A 20,264-nucleotide genomic window follows, 5' to 3' on the forward strand; every position below is an offset into this window, starting at 1 on the left:
TGTATATTTGTGATTAATTAATTTATATATTTGGATTCTTCTACGTTTGGGGCATAGATGTTTACAACTGTTAGGTTTTCTTGGTCGATAGACCCCTTAGTTATGATATAATGCCCTTCTTCATCTCTTATTAGAGTTTTCATTTTTTTTTTCAACGTTTTTATTTATTTTTGGGACAGAGAGACGGAGCATGAACGGGGGAGGGGCAGAGAGAGAGGGAGACACAGAATCGGCAACAGGCTCCAGGCTCTGAGCCATCTGCCCAGAGCCCGACGCGGGGCTCGAACTCACGGACCGCGAGATCGTGACCTGGCTGAAGTCGGACGCTTAACCGACTGCGCCACCCAGGTGCCCCTAGAGTTTTCATTTTAAAATCTAGATTGCCTGATATAAGTATGGCCACTCTGGCTTTCTCTTGGCAACCATTAGCATGATAGATGTTTCTCCATCACCTTATTTTCAATTTGAAGGTGTTGTTAGGTCTAAAATGGGTATCTTGTAAACATTAGGTAGATGGGTCTTGTTTTCTTATCCATTCTGTTACCCTATGTCTTTTGAATGGAGCATTTAGTCCATTGACATTTAGAGTGAGTACTGAAAGATATGAATTTATTACCATTGTGTATTGCCTGTAAAGTTGGCATTTCTGGTGGTGTTCTCTGGTCCTTTCTAGCCTTTGTTGCTTTTGGTCTTTTTTGTTTTGTTTTGTCCTTTCTCTCCTCAGAGAGTCCCCCTTAAAATTTCTTGCCAGGCTGGTTTAGTGGTCACTAACTCTGACTTTTTCTTTGTGTGGGAAACTTTTTCTCTCTCCTTCTATTTTGAATGACAGTCTTGCTGGATAAAGAATTCTTCACTGCATATTTTTCCGATTCAGCATATTGAATATATCCTGCCACTCTTTTCTGGCCTGCCAAGTTTCTGTGGATAGGTCTGCTGCGAACCTGGTCTGTCTTCCCTTGTAGATTAGGACTTTTTTTCCCTTGCTGCTTTCATGATTCTTTCCTTGTCTGTGTATTCTGTGAATTTGACTGATATGCCTTGTTGATGGTTTTTGTTGACTCTAATGGGAGTTCTCTGTGCTTCCTGGATTTTGATGTCTGTGTCTTTTCCCAGGTTAGGAAAGTTTTGTGCTATCATTTGCTCACATAAACCTTCTACCCCTTTTTCTCTCTCTTCACCCTCTGGGACCCCTATAATCCAGATGTTATTTCTTTTTAATGAGTCACCGAGTTCTCTAATTCTTATATTTTATATTATATATATCTTATATATAAGAATATATTCTTATATTCTTTTGCCTTGGTTTCCCTCTTTTTTTCTGCTTCATTCTTCTCCATAAGTTTGTTCTCTATATCGCTGAGTTGCTGCCTTGCTTCATCCATCCTTACTGCTGTGGCATCCATTCAAGACTGCATCTCAGTTATAACATTTTTAATTTCGTCCTGACTACATTTTACTTCTTTTATCTCCACAGAAAGGGATTCTATGCTTTTTTTCAACCCCAGTTAGTAATCTTATTATCATATTCTAAATTCTGGTTCAGACATCTTGCTTGTGTCTGTGTTGATTAAGTCCCTGGCTGTCGTTTCTTCCTGTTCTTTCTTTTGGGGTGAATTCCTGCTGAGTTCTTGGTTCAAGTTACACAGATTGTTGAGTTAACCCTCAGATCAATATTTTAGGTGTGCAAGATGGTTTGGTGTTGTTCTAGCTGCATTTCAGGGACAAGAGACACAAGAAACTTCCATGCTGCTCTGCCATCTTGGTCCCTCCCCATAATTTGTATTTTAAACAACTTCCCAGGTGGTGCTGATCCTATACTTGGAGACCACAATTTGAAACAAATGGGCTAATCCAATGGATTTTCTGTCATTATCTTGTCTCTTTGAACAAGATCATAATATCTGATAATGTTAAAATTTCCTCCTTCTTAGACTGGAATCTCTTTTTAATCTTTATTTATTTTTGAGAGAGAGAGAGAGAGAGGGAGACACAGAATCTGAAGCAGGCTCCAGGCTCTGAGCTGTCAGCACAGAGCCCGACGTGGGGCTCGAACTCACAAACCATGAGCTCATGACCTGAGCCAAAGTCAGACACTCAACCGACTGAGCCACCCAGGCGCCCCAGACTTGAATCTGTTTTTAACAGCACTCCAGTTATTTAGGCAGGTTTAGGAACTACCACTAAATCCTACTATTTCCTAGGGTTCCACTCCTAGTGCCCTTGTGTTCTCTTTGGTCATGTCATTCTCTTCCTTTTGGCTTCAACAACCTAATAATAAATTTTCAAAACTCCTTCCTAGACTCCAAGAGGATTAAAGGTACCAAGAAGCTCTGGGAACATGATTCTTCCACTTTCTTCTCACCTTCAAAATCAGCTCTTCATCCTCAATTCCTTGTCTTAATTGACAGCACCTTCCTTAAACTACTTGGACAAATCAGAATCATTTTGGAGCCCTCTTTTATTTGTACCCTCCCCTTTCAACTGATCATTAACTTGTATCAATTCTAATTCCTAAATAGCTCTTGAGCCTGGTAATTTTTCTACCTCCACTGCCAGAGAAGGCTTAATTCACTTGCCTGAATCTAATAGTCTTCGTAATGGATTTCTACTTTGACCATTCCAATCCAATCTCTGCAACACTGTTAGAGGATCTTCCTAAATAAAATGTTAATTATGCCATTCTCTGTTTAAACTTTAGTGCTTCCTCAATGCTTCTGGGATAAAACACAAACTCTTTGGCATAACTAGAGATTCTCTGTTTCTCCACACCTTTTATTTCTGCTCTCGAGCCATGCAAGCGCTCTTCAAATTCCAGGGCATGATGCATTGCTCATGACTCCATAACTAGGTATAATCTCCTATCTCTCCTGGGCTATCCTGCCCCCTCTTCTGGGTAGCTACTCGGATTATTTCTATAATGCCATGTTCATGTATCTATCACAGCCTACCTCTCATTATATTGTAATTACAAATTTATGTTTTAATCTATTTCTTCCTCAACTTGACATTCTTCTTCTCACCCAGCAATTTTACATATAGGACATTCAAGAGGCATAATGGTTCTGTGAGAATGGCACAGAACTTAACTTGGGTTCAAGTTCTACCTCCATCTTTTATTAGCTCTATGTTAGTCAAGTAGCAAAGGCAAACAGAACTACAATGGAGAAGGACAGGAATTTATGCAATCACTTTATGATTTTGAGCATATGGTTTTACTTTTTTAGTCTGTTACTTCATTTGTACAACAGGTGTTAGACTACATGGCTGCCTTTTAACTCTAAGATCTTACGCCTATGATTATCAGCAGTACCATGGATAACAGAAATTTTAAAGAGTCATGCAAATACAGTATCATAAATATTTGAAACTGCAGCACTGAAGTCAATTATCAGGTTACTTAATTGCACAGATTTTTTTCAAAGTCTACTAGGATTTTTCACATTTTATTTTCTGTAATCTAGAAAAGGATAAGAAAAAAAATTCTGCAAAGTATCAGTAAAATATAACTCTCTTTTTAAAACCTGATTTCAAAGGACATGTTTTACAATGTTATTTTTCCTGAATTGTCATAAATTCATGCAGTTTCATTCCTATGAATTCATAGAAAATTCTTCCTTCCAAAGAGAAGATCTTTCTTATAAAGCATCAGCGCTAATTTTTGTCTCTATAAGGTAGACAGCAAACAGTAACTTTTGCTAACAATGGCTGGAAATAATACATAATGCCCAAGATAAATGCAGGTAAGATAAAATTGATGGTACTTGAAACAACAAAAATCTGATCTCAAGTAGTAACAGCTCATTCTTTCTTCACTTTCAAGGCCTTCTTTCTCTATTCAAGCCTTCAAGATAAGCAGCAAAATAGGCAGTAGAAATTACTGTACAGAAGTCCCCCCTCCTAACCATGGGGGATATGTTCCAAGACCCTCAGTGGATGCCTGAAGCTGCAAATAGTACCGAACCTTGTGTACACTATGTTTTTTTCCTATACATACATACCTATGAAAAAGTTTAATTTAAAAATGAGGCACAGTAAGAGATTAACAATACCAAATAATAAAATAGAACAATTATAATACTGTAATACAAGTTACGTGAATGCAGCCTTTCTCTCTAAATATCTTATTGTACTGTACGTGCCCTTCTTTCTCTTGTGATGACAGAAGATGATAAAATGCCTGCGTGCTGACCTGAAGTAAGGTGGGTAACATAGGCACCGCGATGTAGTGTTAGGCTAACTAATGATCTGACAAGACGTCAGAAGGAGGATCATTTGCTTTCTGACCATGGCTGACTGTGGGCAACTGACACCACAAAACCAAACTGCTGATAAGGGGAGACTGCTGCACATTCCAGTTAGAACTGTACAAAGGGGAAACTATGCATGTAAATATGTTATGACTGATCACCTTGAATATACTAACTAGATGTCTCTCAATTCTAAAACGATGCTGATAATCCTACCATGATTATTTATAGCACATTTGGTTTCACAGAGCCCTTTTCTCATCTTTATAGTAATCCTGTGAGACAGTCAAAGAGAATGTTATCTCCATCTGATAGACTAAGAGACTGAGGTGTGTGAAGATGCCCAGATACAGAATTTTAAAATGTCAGAGCTGGAACTCTTTATCATGTCTCAGTTTATATATCACCAGAATCCAGCATTTAGTGGATACTTAGTAAACATGTAGCAAATGAATTAATCAAATTTTTCTGGTTCCTAGTGTCCATTGCTACTTGCATTAGCAGCTTTACTAATTCTCAATTGCTAGGACAGGTTTCTAGTTGAGTCAAATAAAATTACTAACCCCTAAGTGAAAATGTTATTTAATTCATGGAATTTAGGTAGCCAGACCTTCTGGGTTGAATATATATATGCAGAGGGGCACCTGGGTGGCTCAGTTGGTTAAGCATCCAACTCTTGATTTTAGCTCAGGTTATGGTCTCACAGTTCATGAGATTGAGCCCCAGGCTGGGCTTTGTGCTCACAGCTCAGAGCCTGCTTAGGATTCTCTCTCTTCCTCCCCAGCTCCCATGTGTGTGCATGCACACGTATTCTCTCTCAAAATAAATAAGCTTAAAAAAAAGAAAACATAAGCAGAAATTTTTTTACCTAAGTATCTTTTCAACTATGCATTTCATAGGAGTATATGTAAAACGACCTTATCAGATAGAATAATCAAAGGAAAAAACCTACAGACATGTACATATTAACATAATTAGCATGAAGTAAATACTCAAATGTTGTTGAAATTATGATGCTGATTAAATAATCAAAAACAGTTTACCTGTGGTGCAAGAAGAGGTAGCCTAATATAAGCCAAAAGTTTACTGAGATCTTTCCGTCTCTGTTCCAAATCATGACGGACCCAAGTTAGAAGTGCATTCAGTATCGTCTCTTCATTAGGAATGTTCATGTCATCGCTGGCCAAGAGCTTCGCAATTTCGCTGGCTGGTAATAGTACAAATTCCTGGTTTCGAATTACTTCCATGAAATGTTCCTAGAGGGAATAAATAGCACATAAACAACACTGCTCCTCCTGTCCATCGGTTTATTTAAGATAAAATAAAAAATTCTGAATTAGATGCCAAAATACAGTTTGTACAGTTTGTACCTTCCTTACAATAGTATCACTAGGAAAGAAACACAGTAGAAAATAACATTTAAACTGCAATTATGTTGTTACATTTTAAGTCTCTATATCAGTAGAATTAAATTCTACCATTTGGTACATTTTAAAAATGGACCTGGGATTGGTACGTATTGCTTTGGTCAAGTTAGGGCATAGTTCTGGCAAGTCTTTCAAGAGGTAGAAGGTAGAAAAAATGAATTAGACTCTGAGATGTAGGATACTCTTAACATCAAATTTAGTTTACATTTGTGGTTGCCGAAGAATTTGGTTAACAGTACAGCTAAACACTTGGGTGAGCGATGAAGTTATTTCTCTTACCCAGAAAGGGCTGCCTGGCTGGCTAGATCGCTCAAGACCATTCCCAAGACCACAGAAGTCTTCTCAGACTCTGCCCAGGGAAGACCGTATGTCCTTAGGGCTATCCTAGAACCTGATTAGCCTATACTAGAATGTTTTAATGTAATTTATAAGACCACCCAGGATTTTAGATCTGTTTTAAAAACTTCTAATCTGATTTATGTATGAAGTTCTTTTGGTCTCAAAGAAAAAGAGCCAAAGCAAGAGTGTTGACATAGAATGCACTGGGACCCTAAGCCCTTGCACCAAAGATCATTCATTTTCAGTCACATATTAGAATCAGGCTCCTTATAATTTGAAATGGGAGATAGAAATGACTTTAGCTGCGAGATAATGACTTTTGCTAGGTTATTATGCTAAACAGTCTGAAGAGACGGGAAATTTACTTTCTGGTGTGCAAGGTTACAAGTCTTAATGCATGGACTGTTTACATAACTATAAAATAAATGCAAAAGCTACGTATATTGTCCCTTAATGTTTTTCGTACATTTCCTAGTTTGCTATGGCTGTCTCAGCATACACGGTTCTAGTGAAATAGCTAGGGCTGTTTAAATTAGAGCTAGAGATAAGGACTGGTGACTATCTTCTATATTAAAATGAGAATTATATGTTCCACATAGCTTGCAGTAACCCAAATTAGGTACTAATCTAAAATATATCTTGGGTTGACATTCCTTTCTTAGAAATTCTTAAATAGGAAACCATACATGAATAATTAACTAAATTCAATTGCCTCAATTCATCATGATTTGTTAGAGATGCCCAAATGTATCTATTTTAAATGACTGATTATCATTTTCAGAAATGTATTTTAATAAAAGCCTGATGTTGGCTTCAAGCAAACTGTTCGACCCAATTATATACTGACATCATAAAATTATTTGGTAACACATAGCAAGAGCTATAAAAATGCTTAAGCCCTCAACCTAGTTACCCCACTAGCAGTTTAATACTTTATAAATAATTCACAAGGGAAAAAAAAAGCTGATGCTTCTCTAATGATGCTTCTCTGAATTATTATTTATAATAGTACAAAACAGGAATCAGCCTAAAGGTCCAGCTATAGGGGTTTGTAACTCAATGAACTATTAAGCAGGTATTAAAAATTTCAAAAACAAATATCATACAGATACATGGAAGCATTTATTACATAATATTAGGAAAGATTCTCAACAAATCAAAATGTCTTTTTTTCAACTTTAATTGTTTAGTCATTTAGTTATAGCAGATATGTGATTAATTAATTAATTTTTTAATTTACATCCAAGTTAGTTAGCATATAATGCATACACACACACACACACACACACACATATATATCTTCTTTATCTATTCATCCATTGATGGACATTTGCTCTTTCCATACTTTGGCTATTGTTGATAACACTGCTATAAACATTGGGGCGCATGCGCCCATTCGAAACAGCACACCCAATTCCCTTGGATAAGTACCTAGTAGGGCAATTGCTGGGTCGTAGGGCAGTTCTATTTTTAATTTTTTGAGGAACCTCCATGCTGTTTTCCAGAGTGGCTGCACCAGTTTGCACTCCCACCAGCAGTGCAAACTCCACATCCTCACCAACATCTGTTGTTGCCTGAGTTGTTAATGTGAGCCATTCTGACAGGGGTAAGGTGGTATCTCATTGTGGTTTTGATTTGTATTTCCCTGATGATGAGTGATGTGGAGCATTTTTTAATGTGTCTGTCAGCCATTTGGATGTCTTCTTTGGAGAAGTGTCTATTCATGTCTTTGGCCCATTTCTTCACTGCATTATTTGTTTTTTGGGTGTTGAACTTGATCAGTTCTTTATAGATTTTGGATACTAACCCTTTACCTGATTGTCATTTGCAAATATCTTCTCCCATTCTATTGGCTGTCCTTTAGTTTTGCTGATTGTTTCCTTCACTGTGCAGAAGCTTTTTATTTTGATGAGGTCCCAATAGTTCATTTTTGTTTTGGTTTCCCTTGCCTCAGGAGACACGTTGAGTAAGAAGTTGCTGTGGCCACGGTCAAAGAGGTTTTTGCCTGCTTTCTCCTCAAGGATTTGATAGCTTGCTGTCTTCCGTTTAGGTCTTTCATCCACTTTGAGTTTATTTTTGTGTGTGGTGTAAGAAAGTGGTCCTGTCCAGTTTTCCCAGCACCACTTGCTGAGGAGACTGTCTTTATTCCATTGGATATTCTTTCCTGCTTTGTCAAAGATCAGTTGGCCATATGTTTGTGGGTCCGTTTCTGGGTTCTCTATTCTGTTCCATTGATCTGAGTGTCGGTTCTTCTGCCAGTACCATACTGTCTTGATGATTACAGCTTTGTAAAACATCTTGAAGTCCAGGATTGTGATGCCTCCGGCTTTGGTTTTCTTTTTCAAGATTGCTTTTGGTTATTCCGGGTCTTTTCTGGTTCCATACAAATTCTAGGATTGTTTGTTCCAGCTCTGTGAAGAATGCTGTTGTTATTTTGATAGGGATTGCATTGACTATGTAGATGTTGCTTTGGGTAGTATTGACATTTTTAACAGTATCTGTTCTTCCTATCCAGGAGCATGACTCTTTTCCCATTTTTTTTCTGTCTTCTTCAATTTCTTTCATAAGCTTTCTATAGTTTTCAGTGTATAGACTTTTCACCTTTTTGGTTAGATTTATTCTTAGGTATTTTATGGTTTTTGGTGCAATTGTAAGTGGGATTACTTCTGTGATTTCTCTTTCTGTTGCTTCGTTATTGGTGTACAGGAATACAACCTATTTCTGTACATTGACTTTATATCCTGTGACATTGCTAAATTCATGGATCAGTTCTGGCAGTTTTTTGGTGGAATCTTTTGGGTTTTCCATATAGAGTATCATGCCATCTGCAAAGAGTGAAAGTTGACCTCCTCCTGCCCGAGTTGGATGCCTTTTATTTCTTTGTGTTGTCTGATCGCTCAGGCTAAGGCTTCCAATACTATGCTGAGTAACAGTGGCAAGAGTGGACATGCCTGTTTTGTTCCTGACCTTAGGGGGAAAGCTCTCAGTTTTTCCCCATTGAGGATGATATTAGTGGTGGATCTTTCATATATGGCTTTTATGATCTTGAGGTATGATCCTTCTATTCCTACTTTCTTGAGGGTTTTTATCCAGAAAGGATGCTGTATTTTGTCAAATGTTTTCCCTGCATCTATTGAGAGGATCATTTGGTTCTTGTCCTTTCTTTTATTAATGTGATGTATTGCATTGATTGTTTTGCAGATATTGAACAAGCCCTATATCGCAGGTATAAATCCCACTTGGTCGTGGTGAATAATTTTTTTAACGTACTGTTGGATCCAGTTGGCTAGTATCTTGTTGAGGATTTTTTGCATCCATGTTCATCAGGGAAATTGGTCTATAGTTCTCCTTTTTAGTGGGGTCTTTGTCTGGTTTTGGAATCAAGGTAATGCTGGCTTCACAGAATGAGTTTGGAAGTTTTCCTTCCATTTCTATTTTTTGAAATAGCTTCAAGAAATAGGTGTTAACTCTTCTTTAAATGTTTGGTAGGTTTCCCCTGGAAAGCAACCTGGCCCTGGAGTCTTGTTTTTTGGGAGATTCTTATTTCTAACTCAATTTCTTTACTGGTTATGGGTCTGTTCAAATTTTCTATTTCTTCCTGTTTCAGTTTTGGTAGTGTATATGTTTCTAGGAATTTGTCCATTTCTTCCAGATTGCCCAATTTATTGGTGTATAATTGCTCATAATATTCTCTTATTATTGTTTGTATTTCTGCTGTGTTGGCTGTGATCTCTCCTCTTTCATTCTTGATTTTATTTATTTGGGTTCTTTCCTTTTTCTTTTTCATCAAACTGGCTAGGTGTTTATCAATTTTGTTAATTCTTTCAAAGAACAAGCTTCTGGTTTCATTGATCTGTTCTATTGTTTTGTTTTTTTGTTTCTATAGCACTGATTTCTGCTCTAATCTTTATTATTTCCTGCCTTCTGCTGTTTTTGGGTTTTATTTGCTGTTCTTTTTCCAGCTCTTTAAGGTGTAAGATTAGGTTGTGTATCTGAGACTCTCTTCCTTCTTTAGGAAGGCCTAGATTGCTATATGCTTCCCTCTTATGACCACTTTTGCTGCGTCCCAGAGGTTTTGGGCTGTGGTGTTATCATTTTCATTGGCTTCCATGTACTTTTAAATTTCCTCTTTAACTTCTTGGTTAGTCCATTCATTCTTTGGTAGGATGTTCTTTAGTCTCCTAGTATTTGTTATCTTTCCAAATTTTTCTTGTGGTTGATTTTGAGTTTCATAGTGTTGTAGTCTGAAAACATGCACAGTATGATCTCTATCTTTTTGTACTTGCTGAGGGCTGATTTGTGTCCCAGTATATGATCTATTCTGAGGACTATTCCGTGTGCACTGGAGAAGAATGTGTATTCTGCTGCTTTAGGATGAAATGTTCTGTATATCTTATAAGTCCATCTTGTCTAGTGTGTCATTCAAAGCCATTGTTTCCTTGCTGATTTTCTGTTTAGATGATCTTTACATTGTTGTAAGTGGGGTGTTGAAGTCCCCTACTACTATGGTATTAATTATTATCAATGAGTTTCTTTAGGTTTGTGATTGATTTAATTATTTGGATGCTTGCACATTTGGGGCACAGATGTTTACAACTGTTAGGTCTTCTTGGTCAATATACCTCTTAATTATGATATAATGCCCTTCTTCATCCCTTGTTAGAGCCTTTATTTTAAAATCTAGATTGCCTGATATAAGTATGGCTACTCTGGCTTTCTTTTGGTGACCATTAGCATGATAGATGTTTCTCCATCCCCTTATTTTCAATCTGAATGTGTCTTTAAGTTTAAACTGGGTCTCTTGTAAACAGCATATAGATGGATCTTGTTTTCTTATCCATTCTGTTACCCTATGTCTTTTGATTGGAGCGTTTAGTCCACTGACATTTAGAGTACTGAAAGATAAGAATTTATTGCCATTATGTTGCCTGTAGAGTTGTTCTCTGGTCCTTTCTAGTTTTTTGTTGCTTTTGGTCTTTTTTGTTTTTTTTTCCTTGTCTTTTCTCCCCTCAGAGTCCCCCTTAAAATTTCTTGCAGGGCTGGTTTAGTTGTCATGAACTCCTTTAGTTTTTGTTTGTCTGGGAAACTTTTTTTTAAATTTTATTATTTATTATTTTTAATATATGAAATTTATTATCAAATTGGTTTCCATACAACACCCAGTGCTCATCCCAAAAGATGCCCTCTTCAATACCCATCACCTACTCTCCTCTCCCTCCCACCCCCCATTAACCCTCAGTTCGTTCTCAGTTTTTAAGAGTATTTTATGCTTTGGCTCTCTGCCACTCTAACCTCTTTTTTTTTTTTTCCTTCCCCTCCCCCATGGGTTTCTGTTAAGTTTCTCAGGATCCCACATAAGAGTGAAAACATATGGTATCTGTCTTTCTCTGTATGGCTTATTTCACTTAGCATCACACTCTCCAGTGGGAAACTTTTTCTCTCTCCTTCTATTTTGAATGACAGTCTTGCTGGATAAAGAATTCTTCACTGCATATTTTTCTGATTCAGCACATTGAGTATATCCTGCCACTCTTTTCTGGCCCAAGTTTCTGTGGATAGGTCTGCTCAAACCTGATCTGTCTTCCTTTGCAGGTTAAGGGCTTTTTTCCCTTGCTGCTTTCATGATTCTTTCATTTTCTGTGTACTTTGTGAATTTGACTGATAATGCTTTGTTGACGGTTGGTTTTTGTTGAATCTAATGGGAGTTCTCTGTGCTTCCTGGATTTTGATGTCTGTGTTATGTCTTTTCCCAGGTTAGGAAAGTTTTGTGCTATCATTTGCTCACATAAACCTTCTACCCCTTTTCTCTCTCTTCATCTTCTGGGATCTCTATGATTCTGATGTTATTCCTTTTTAGGGATTTAGTGAGTTCTCTAGTAATACACATTTGTAATTGCTCAAAGGTAGTGTATAGCATAATCAACATTCACACCATACTGCTGTTAACTATTGGTTTCCTTTCAAATGGTATTAGTGGCATTACCAATGCAAAGGGATTAATTCATCAATTAGAAAAGGACTATTATATAACAATATACATTTTATTATTTATTTGTTGATATACCTATTTCAGAATGCTGTCCATTCCATTCTAATTCATTTTAAGTGAAAATCAAGTCTCTCAACAACTTACAGAAAGACTACTGAACTCAAGGTTAAACACAAAGTGCTTTTCAAAAGTATTATTTGGTTTTAAAGCAGGGATTTTAACAGAATTCAATGTTTTTTTCAAGGTTTTCTAGATCAAGAAACAAAATTTAAAATTAAATGCTTGTATTTATTTCATAAATCCATAATGTCATTAGATATTTGTAATAATATACCCAGTCTTAGACTTTTTGGTGGAGGTTAAATAACTTGTGCCAGGTCACATTCAGTGGCAGCCAGAATGAGCACCAGTTTCCAGATTTCAAGATAAAAAGAAGGAACTCTTCATCCTCTCCTACCTGTGCTCACAGAGGACGAGTAAACATCCCCAACAGATGCATCATTTACTGACTGTAACAACTGAATTCACTATGTGGTAGTATGCTTACTCTCTTTTGTGTTGTTGTGATGAGCACCAGGTGTTTTATGGAAGTGTTGAATCACTATATTGTGTACCTTGAAGCTAATATAACACTGTATGTTAACTCACTGGAATTAAAATAAAACCTTAAAATCTATTTTGTAATATAAATAGCTATCACGCTACCAAACACTTGCTAGCATTATGCCTTTCCTCCTTTTGGAATTAGGTTTTAAGCAAATGAAATTACTGAGGGATTTGTTTAAATTGAAGATTGAATTTTGTGATACATTTTCATCGAGTTCCCATAGCAACAATTCAAGTCAAACAATCTTCCTCTAAATGACTTACTGTTGTTAGACTTAAATTTCATGTCTCTGTTCAAACTGAATAATGTCAAATAAAGGTCTTGAGAAAAAAAATACCCAACTAATTGGATATGAAAATAGTTTTAAAAACATTGACCCGAATCAATAATATTGTAATAACTCTGTATGGCTATAGAAAGTAACTACACTTATGGTAAGCATAGCATAATGTATAGAATTGTTGAATCCCTACATTGTATACCTGAAACGAAACACTGCAAGCCAACTCTACTTTAATAAAAAAATAAGCCAATTTAAGTCTAAGCCATTATGTCTAAGCAGCCACTGTGCCTCTACTGTAAACAACAGGCGTGACCCCAGTGCATTCCTTCCTAAGAAAGAGGTATTACTTAAACTATGAACGGATTATGAAGAAAAGAAAACCAGCTTTACTTTATTTATATTCATCTTACTCCCCAAATTATTTGAAACTGAGGTTTAAGATCAAAATGAGAAATCTGCAGGGAAAGATAAAGACTGAGATGGGGGAAAAAAATCTCCCCTGGGATTTAATTTAGAAGACACTAGATCTGTATGGTTTTGCCCTGTCATACAATCTCTAGCTTTTTACTCGAAGCACTATAGCCATTATAAACAAGCAACATTCCCAAGAAGTGACGACACCACAGGGGAAAAATGAATCATAAAGGCTGTACTTCTGTATGAGTGCTTGTATTCCCTCACATCAATCCCTACTGTGTCAAATAGAGTAAATCTCTATAATGATGGTAACGATGATAACACCATTTATTGACTGGGTATACTATGTGTCAATTTTAAGCACTAAACTGCTATTAACTCATTAAACTTATGAAGTTGGTGGAATTATTCTTCCCAGTTGTTGCAAACATCTGTTCTCACAATTCTTTCCAAATCTCTGTTTCTGTAGTGAAAGATTCTTAAAGTACCTGTCAATCCCTTCACAGAAAAACCAATTCAGTGGAAGGATGGGGGATGGAAGACAAGGTAGACAAAAACATCTCCTGAATGTTGATAAAATAGTAATATGGATAACCGGTATAAATGTGTGTGAATGTTCACACTCTCTCTTCTCTCAGAAGCTGTACTGTCCTGATTGTAGCAGGTCAAACAATCTTGGCCCAGCTGTGGAGACCTAACTGCCTTGGTGTGACAAGATGGTCATTCCTTAAAAATCCAAATATCCTCCTTTGCGCAAACCTTCCTACTATGAAGACTGTGGGACCTGGTCCTAACAATATGCCTTCAACATGCCCTTCTTTTCTTGGTATCCTAGAGCAATCTGTACCCATTATCCTCCAGGTTTCTGAATGAGAACCTCCTCTGCAATTTACTTTGTGCACATAATTTGCTACAGTTAACAAGAACATCTTTCTACATAGCTAAAAAACCCTTCTTATATATAACCAGATTTATCTTTAATAAAAAGCCTCCCTTTCATTCTATCATCTGTACTAGTACTGTACCAATACCCCACAGTCACCATCACCAATTTCCATCAGTGAATATGTAGGCAATTCTGAAATACACCCAGGTGCTACAAAGGAAAATGTGGGGGAAATCCTGCTTTAAAAAGTGGCAGATCTGAAAACCTTGAATACAACAGTCCCAGGCCACTGCTCTGCTTCTCAGCAACTACAATAACTTCAGGCTTGACTCATATATCCAGGCTTGACTCATATATTACTTGGTGATTCCCCTCATAACTCAATGAAAATATTTTGCATTAGACAGTAAACCTAGACCTCACAACATATGGCAGAGCCATGGGGAAACAGCAACATGTAGATAAGCCCACAACAATAAGGAATGGGGTAAAGAGCATATATGCCTTTCTGCTTTTCAGAAAATACATACCATAGTATAATTGTGAGCCACTTTATGCAAATCTGTACAACCTTGGGCATCAGCAAAAGAACGGATTCCAAGACAGTTGGACGGGTGAAGCTGTTTCATTAAAAACTTACAGCAAGCTTCTACAACCTGTGAAAGCTGAAGAAGGCAAGCTGTAGATAGCAGGCACTCAATATTATCTTCTTTTAATTCAAGGCGGCCTTAATGATAAAAAGAAATTCCATTAACTATAGAGCTATATTAACTTTAATTTATAAAATAATCAATGTTAATAGTAATAATTCTAAACAAGAGTTCATTACATGAATTCCAGACCTAGATGGTTTAAGATAGTCCAAAAAGAAAAGTACTAAATACAAAAAAAAAATCATTAGCTCTTTGACTTCTATTAAAATAAAAAACTAATGGTTTATTTTCAGAATTTTAAATGATGCTTTAAGTAGCATATCTAATTTTAAATGCAAATAATTTATAAACATTACATAATTCATCTAATTATTATATTAACATTTAAAAATACCAATCATAAGCTTAGTTATGATAACCACTTTAAAGATTCTAATATAAAGATTTTAACTTATGAAGTATCATTAGGGGTGATGACAACAACAGAATTAACTGTTAGCTGTGGCAGGCTTTGCTAGAAGCAGAAATCTGAAATCTAAGAATATAACATAACCTTAAGAGGTTTTAAATTTACATTTTCAGACTTATTACCTGTATACGCATACTGAATCAAGGACCATAGTGAATTAGGTTCAACACCTTCCATTTTTATTTCCTCTTGTCTTGCTTCCCTGACATCATTAGTAAACATGGCAGCAAAATAATCAGAGACAGAGGAGAGCACCAATCTGAGAACATATCAGAAGAAGAAAAAATCAGTGACCACATTATAAAGTTGATGCTCATCAATAAATGCTGCTGCTTCTCTTTCTCTCTTTCCTTCTTTTTTTTTTTTTTTTTTTTAATTTGTTACCCATAGAAAGTGCATGGTACTGGGAAATGCATTTTAAGTTTGACAAATTGCTTTATGCTCTAGTTCCTTCCTTGGAATAATAAATTACCATTACTGAAAATTTTCTGCTGAGGTAAATGATTTACCCATTCATTACTCAAATATCACTTTAAAACATCCAGAAGAAAAGCTAAAGCCCACAGCATGAAATTGACCATATAAAAAAAGAAAAAAAGTGTAGAGTTTATTTTCTGTTTATCACTTTTGGAAATAACCTAAGGTTTTGTGTGTGTGTTTTTTTAAATTTAATTGTAGAAACAGTAAATATATGGGAGACATTTGAGAATGGTTTTAGCAGGTTATTTTTAACTTTTGTGATTTTTTTATCACTGTATATTATAATGTTCATATTTTGTTATTATAGTATTTGTTGTAATACTATAAAACTATAATATTTTTGTAATAGTACATTATTATATATTATCTATATCTGATCAGATTTTTGATAGTCATGTATGAAGAAAAATAGGTTATACATATATATTTTGAAATGTGCATTTTTTATTTGATGTCTTGGAGACACTGCCATGTCAGCACACTTATATAGATTTATTTATTTTTTTTTGAAGAAATATTAACAGATAATAGTTGAAGCTCCCTCTGTGTTCCCCTCTACTTCCATTCTCCTCCCTCCCCAGGTGTGCAGTGCTAAGTCACAGGTTTACCAGATTGCTCTCCAAGGTGCTATCCCAATTTAGACCCCCACCAGCACTGTGTGAAAGAGAACATTTTCCCACAACATTGTCAGATGTTAAATTTGGGGGCCATGTGCAAGGTGTTAAGGGGCATCTCACTGTTGTTTAAAAAAATTTTTTTTAATGCTTATTTTATTTTTGAAAGAGAGAGACAGAGCGTGAGTGGGGAAGGGGCAGAGAGAGAGGGAGACACAGAATCTGAAGCAGGCTCCAGGCTCTGAGCTGTCAGCAGTCATGAACTCATGAACTTGAGCTCATGACCTGAGTGGAAGTTAGACGCTTAACCGACTGAACCACCCAGGTGCCCCTCGTTGTTTTAATTTTCATTCCTCTGATTGCTAGTGAGATTGAAGGTCTTTTCAAACAGTCATTGGTCATTCAGGTTTCCTCTGAGAACTGCCTATTCATTTATTTCATTTATTCACCAAACCAATTCATACCTAATAAGAACTGGGCACTGTTCTAGATATTGTCAGTATAAACAACAGACAAAAGATCCCTTCTCTCATGGAGTCTTACATTCTAGAGGGAAGGGAAATAAATAATAAACATCAGAAGTAAATGCAATAGTGAATTAAAGAGTGGTAAGTGCTAAGGGGGAAAGGGAGGATAAGGGCAAATGGGGAGTAGGCAGTGGGGTTAAATAAGTGGTCTTACTGGAAAGTGGCACTTGGGCAAAGACTTGAAGGAGGTGCGGGAATTAGCCATACAGGTGCCTAGGAATAGCATTCAGGCAAAGTAGCAGCCAATGCAAAAGCAAAAACCCAAAGGTAGCAGTGGCATGCCTGGCACATACAAGGAACATGGGGGCTGTGAGTGCACGAGGACAGGAGCTGGACAGAGCATAAGAAGGCACTGGTAATCACACAGGCCACTGTGAGGACTTGGGCTTTCACAATCAGCGACGTGAGGAGTCCCTGAAAAGTCTGATTGCAGGAGTGACTGTATCTGAGTTCTTTGTTAAAGGATCACTCAAGTAGCTGTGTAGAAAAAAGAATGTAGGGGGAAAAGGTGAAAGCAGGGAGACCAGTTGGCAGTTTCTGGCACTGGTAACCTGAGTTAGATGGTGAGAGTTTACACATACGTGGAAGGGAAGGTAATGAACTCTGTTTTAGAAATAATAGAATTTGAGGGGCCTCTATGAAATGCAGGTTGAAGTATCTTTTCTAATAAACCAATGCTTTTTGTCACAGTATCTAGGAGCATCTCAATAAATGTATACTCATTGAATCACTGGAAACTAAGAACAAGCCCATTTTTCCTAATGATTTCACTTCCACTTTGGAAAGTTTAAGAAAACCCTTGAGACAGAGTGTTAATTAGTTTTTGAAAGCATTAAAAAAAACAACCCTTTGAGGTCCTCACAGTGATTAACACTGAACAACTGAATATGGAATTATGAAAAGAAACAATGAAATATTCTTTATTAAACACCTCTCTTTTCCTTTTCTTATTTCAAAAAATAGTAGCATCACTGCTTTTCATATTTCTTAGAGAAGTCAGCAAATAGAAGTTGGAACAGGTGTCACTATTTTAAAACTCTTCACAGGTTTTGCCATTTCCTTCCACTAGCTTTTTTGCTTCTAAATACAGCTCTCATTTCCATTGAGTTTGTTTAAAGTTATTTAATAGGCAGAATTTAGGAGGAAAGCTGCTCATAGTAGCTGAAATCTATACCAAACAATACTGACCAATCTGAGGCTAGTGTGCTTTGTTTTTGTCATTCTGCAGAGGGAAAGTGACCCTTCTGGGGTCATTTAATGTGTAATAATTTCACATGCACTGTTTTCTTTGTAGAAATTCCATGAAAGATACCCTTTCCCAAAAGCATCCTATCCTAATAGTTGGAACAAATTATCTCAACATACATCACTAAGTTAGCAAGGAAATACTTCTCACATATAGAGACTTAGAAAACAATTTACCTGTGAGCTGGAATTCTGCGATCACCAGCAACTAGAATTACATCACATAACTGTTTATGTCTCAAATAGTTTTCCATCTTTTTAAATGTTTGCTCCGCATGATTAAGGGCTTGGAAAAATTCATCTGATGAACATGGCTCCATAGTATGGCAGGATGATAATGTCTGACTACTATTGGAAGTCCTGAAAAGAAAGAGAACACACCTTTTGAAATATTACTATCACATTGAAAATATATTTTCTATCACATCCCTTAAAACCCTTTAAATGTAATAGAAGTAATTGATGCTATCAGTCAACAGTAACGTGTAATGATTCATTTTTGCCTTTTAAATTCAATGATGGCTCAAAAAATGCATGTGTCTTGTAAACATTGTGAGTGAATGTGACACCTATTAGTAACTATACATATTCTTTGTGGTGTCTGTTTTTGAGATCTTTTTACTGGTCAACATAATATCTCTGTTGAAAAAGAGCCAAGTTATATTCATAATGATAGTTGTATCTCCTAACATTATATTTCAGGGTGTAAGATATTATTCTTTGAAGGCAGGAAGGCAATGAAACTATTTTAGAGATATAAATCCAAGCCACTCTTTACTTAAAAATGGGTTATATTCCACAGTTCATTTTATAGGGTAACTGTTTAGAATATAAAACATAGTTGACCTGTGACTAATACAGGTTTGAATTGTGTGGGTCCACTTACACGTGGATTTTTTTCAGTACACAGTACAGTACTAAAAATGTAATTTCTCCTTATGATATATATATATATATATATATATATATATATTTTTTTTTTTTTTTTTTTTGAGAGAGAGAGCACATGCAGGGGAGGAGCAGAGAGAGGGCACAGAGGTAACAGCTCTGCTGTGTGGGGCCTGAACTCAAAAACTGTGAGATCATGACCTGAGCTGAAGGCCACACTCAACCAACTGAGCCACCCAGGTGCCCCTCTTCCTTATGATATTAATAACATTTTCTTTACTCTCTAGCTTACTTTACTATAAGAATACAGTATATAATATATATAATATACAAAATATATGTTAATTGACTGTTATTTTTAAGGTTTCTAGTCAAGAGCAGACTATAGTTAAGTTTTCAGGGAATCAAAAGTTATATGGGGATTTTCAAATGTGTGTGGTTGGTATCCCTAATTCCCATATTGTTCAAGGGTCAACTGTACACTGTCATAAAAATAATGTTATAAATAATTCATTTGACCCTCTAGTCATTCTTCAAAAGCCCAGGTAAACTACAACTTATATTACAGGTAAAGGAAATTGATGGTCTAACCCAGATATCTAAAAATTACTTGAGATTTCCAAATTATAATTTGAAAAGTCTGAGTTTTCATATGATTTACTGATGGAAATGGTGAAAAAGTAAAAAGGTTAACATCAAGAATTAAGTTCTAGGTCCACCCCTCTCCACCACCCCCACGATCACTTGAATCACATAATCAACATCCACTGGCTATGCAATTAATTACATAACCACTGACTATGCCATAACTTAGCTCTCATTTCTTGTCAGATCTACTTTTAGGGATAATTATGATTTTGACAAATGCTTTGTTGATTCAATTCTCATCGTATCTTAAGAGAATATTCTTAATATAAACCACTAATAATCTTACCAAAAAAGAAAAAGTCATTGTATCTTTTATGTTTAAGGTAAAGAGAACTGAAGCCAAGGAGAGCAAGTGCCTTGCCAGGAGTCATGCAATTCATACATGACAGAAACAGGCCTGTCACAGAGACCACTGTGTGTTCACCTTTAAAACCCTTTTACTTTTACTTGTGAGAATATAGCTAGACTGCATCTCCCAGCCTCTGTCAGAGATAGGTGTGGTCTTATTATAGAAATGAACTGTGTCACCTCCAGGCTAAAGTGGC

General features: G+C 36.3%; 1 protein-coding gene across 6 annotated transcripts in view; it reads right to left on the minus strand.

Annotated features, from left to right (window-relative positions):
- KLHL5 (kelch like family member 5) overlaps window positions 1-20,264 on the minus strand; it is a 92,123-nt gene that overhangs the window by 41,211 nt on the left and 30,648 nt on the right. For all 6 annotated transcript variants that reach the window (XM_027055476.2, XM_027055456.2, XM_053217455.1 and 3 more), the window contains 4 exons: window positions 18,361-18,543; window positions 15,440-15,576; window positions 14,726-14,922; window positions 5,291-5,503 (listed from right to left, as the gene is read on the minus strand). In XM_027055476.2, coding sequence (XP_026911277.1) covers window positions 5,291-5,503; window positions 14,726-14,922; window positions 15,440-15,576; window positions 18,361-18,503 — 690 coding nt within the window. In that variant the 5' untranslated portion in view covers window positions 18,504-18,543. The remainder of the gene's footprint in view (window positions 1-5,290; window positions 5,504-14,725; window positions 14,923-15,439; window positions 15,577-18,360; window positions 18,544-20,264) is intronic.

Source organism: Acinonyx jubatus, chromosome B1 (genome assembly GCF_027475565.1).
Source record: "Acinonyx jubatus isolate Ajub_Pintada_27869175 chromosome B1, VMU_Ajub_asm_v1.0, whole genome shotgun sequence".
NCBI classification, from domain to species: domain Eukaryota; kingdom Metazoa; phylum Chordata; class Mammalia; order Carnivora; family Felidae; genus Acinonyx; species Acinonyx jubatus.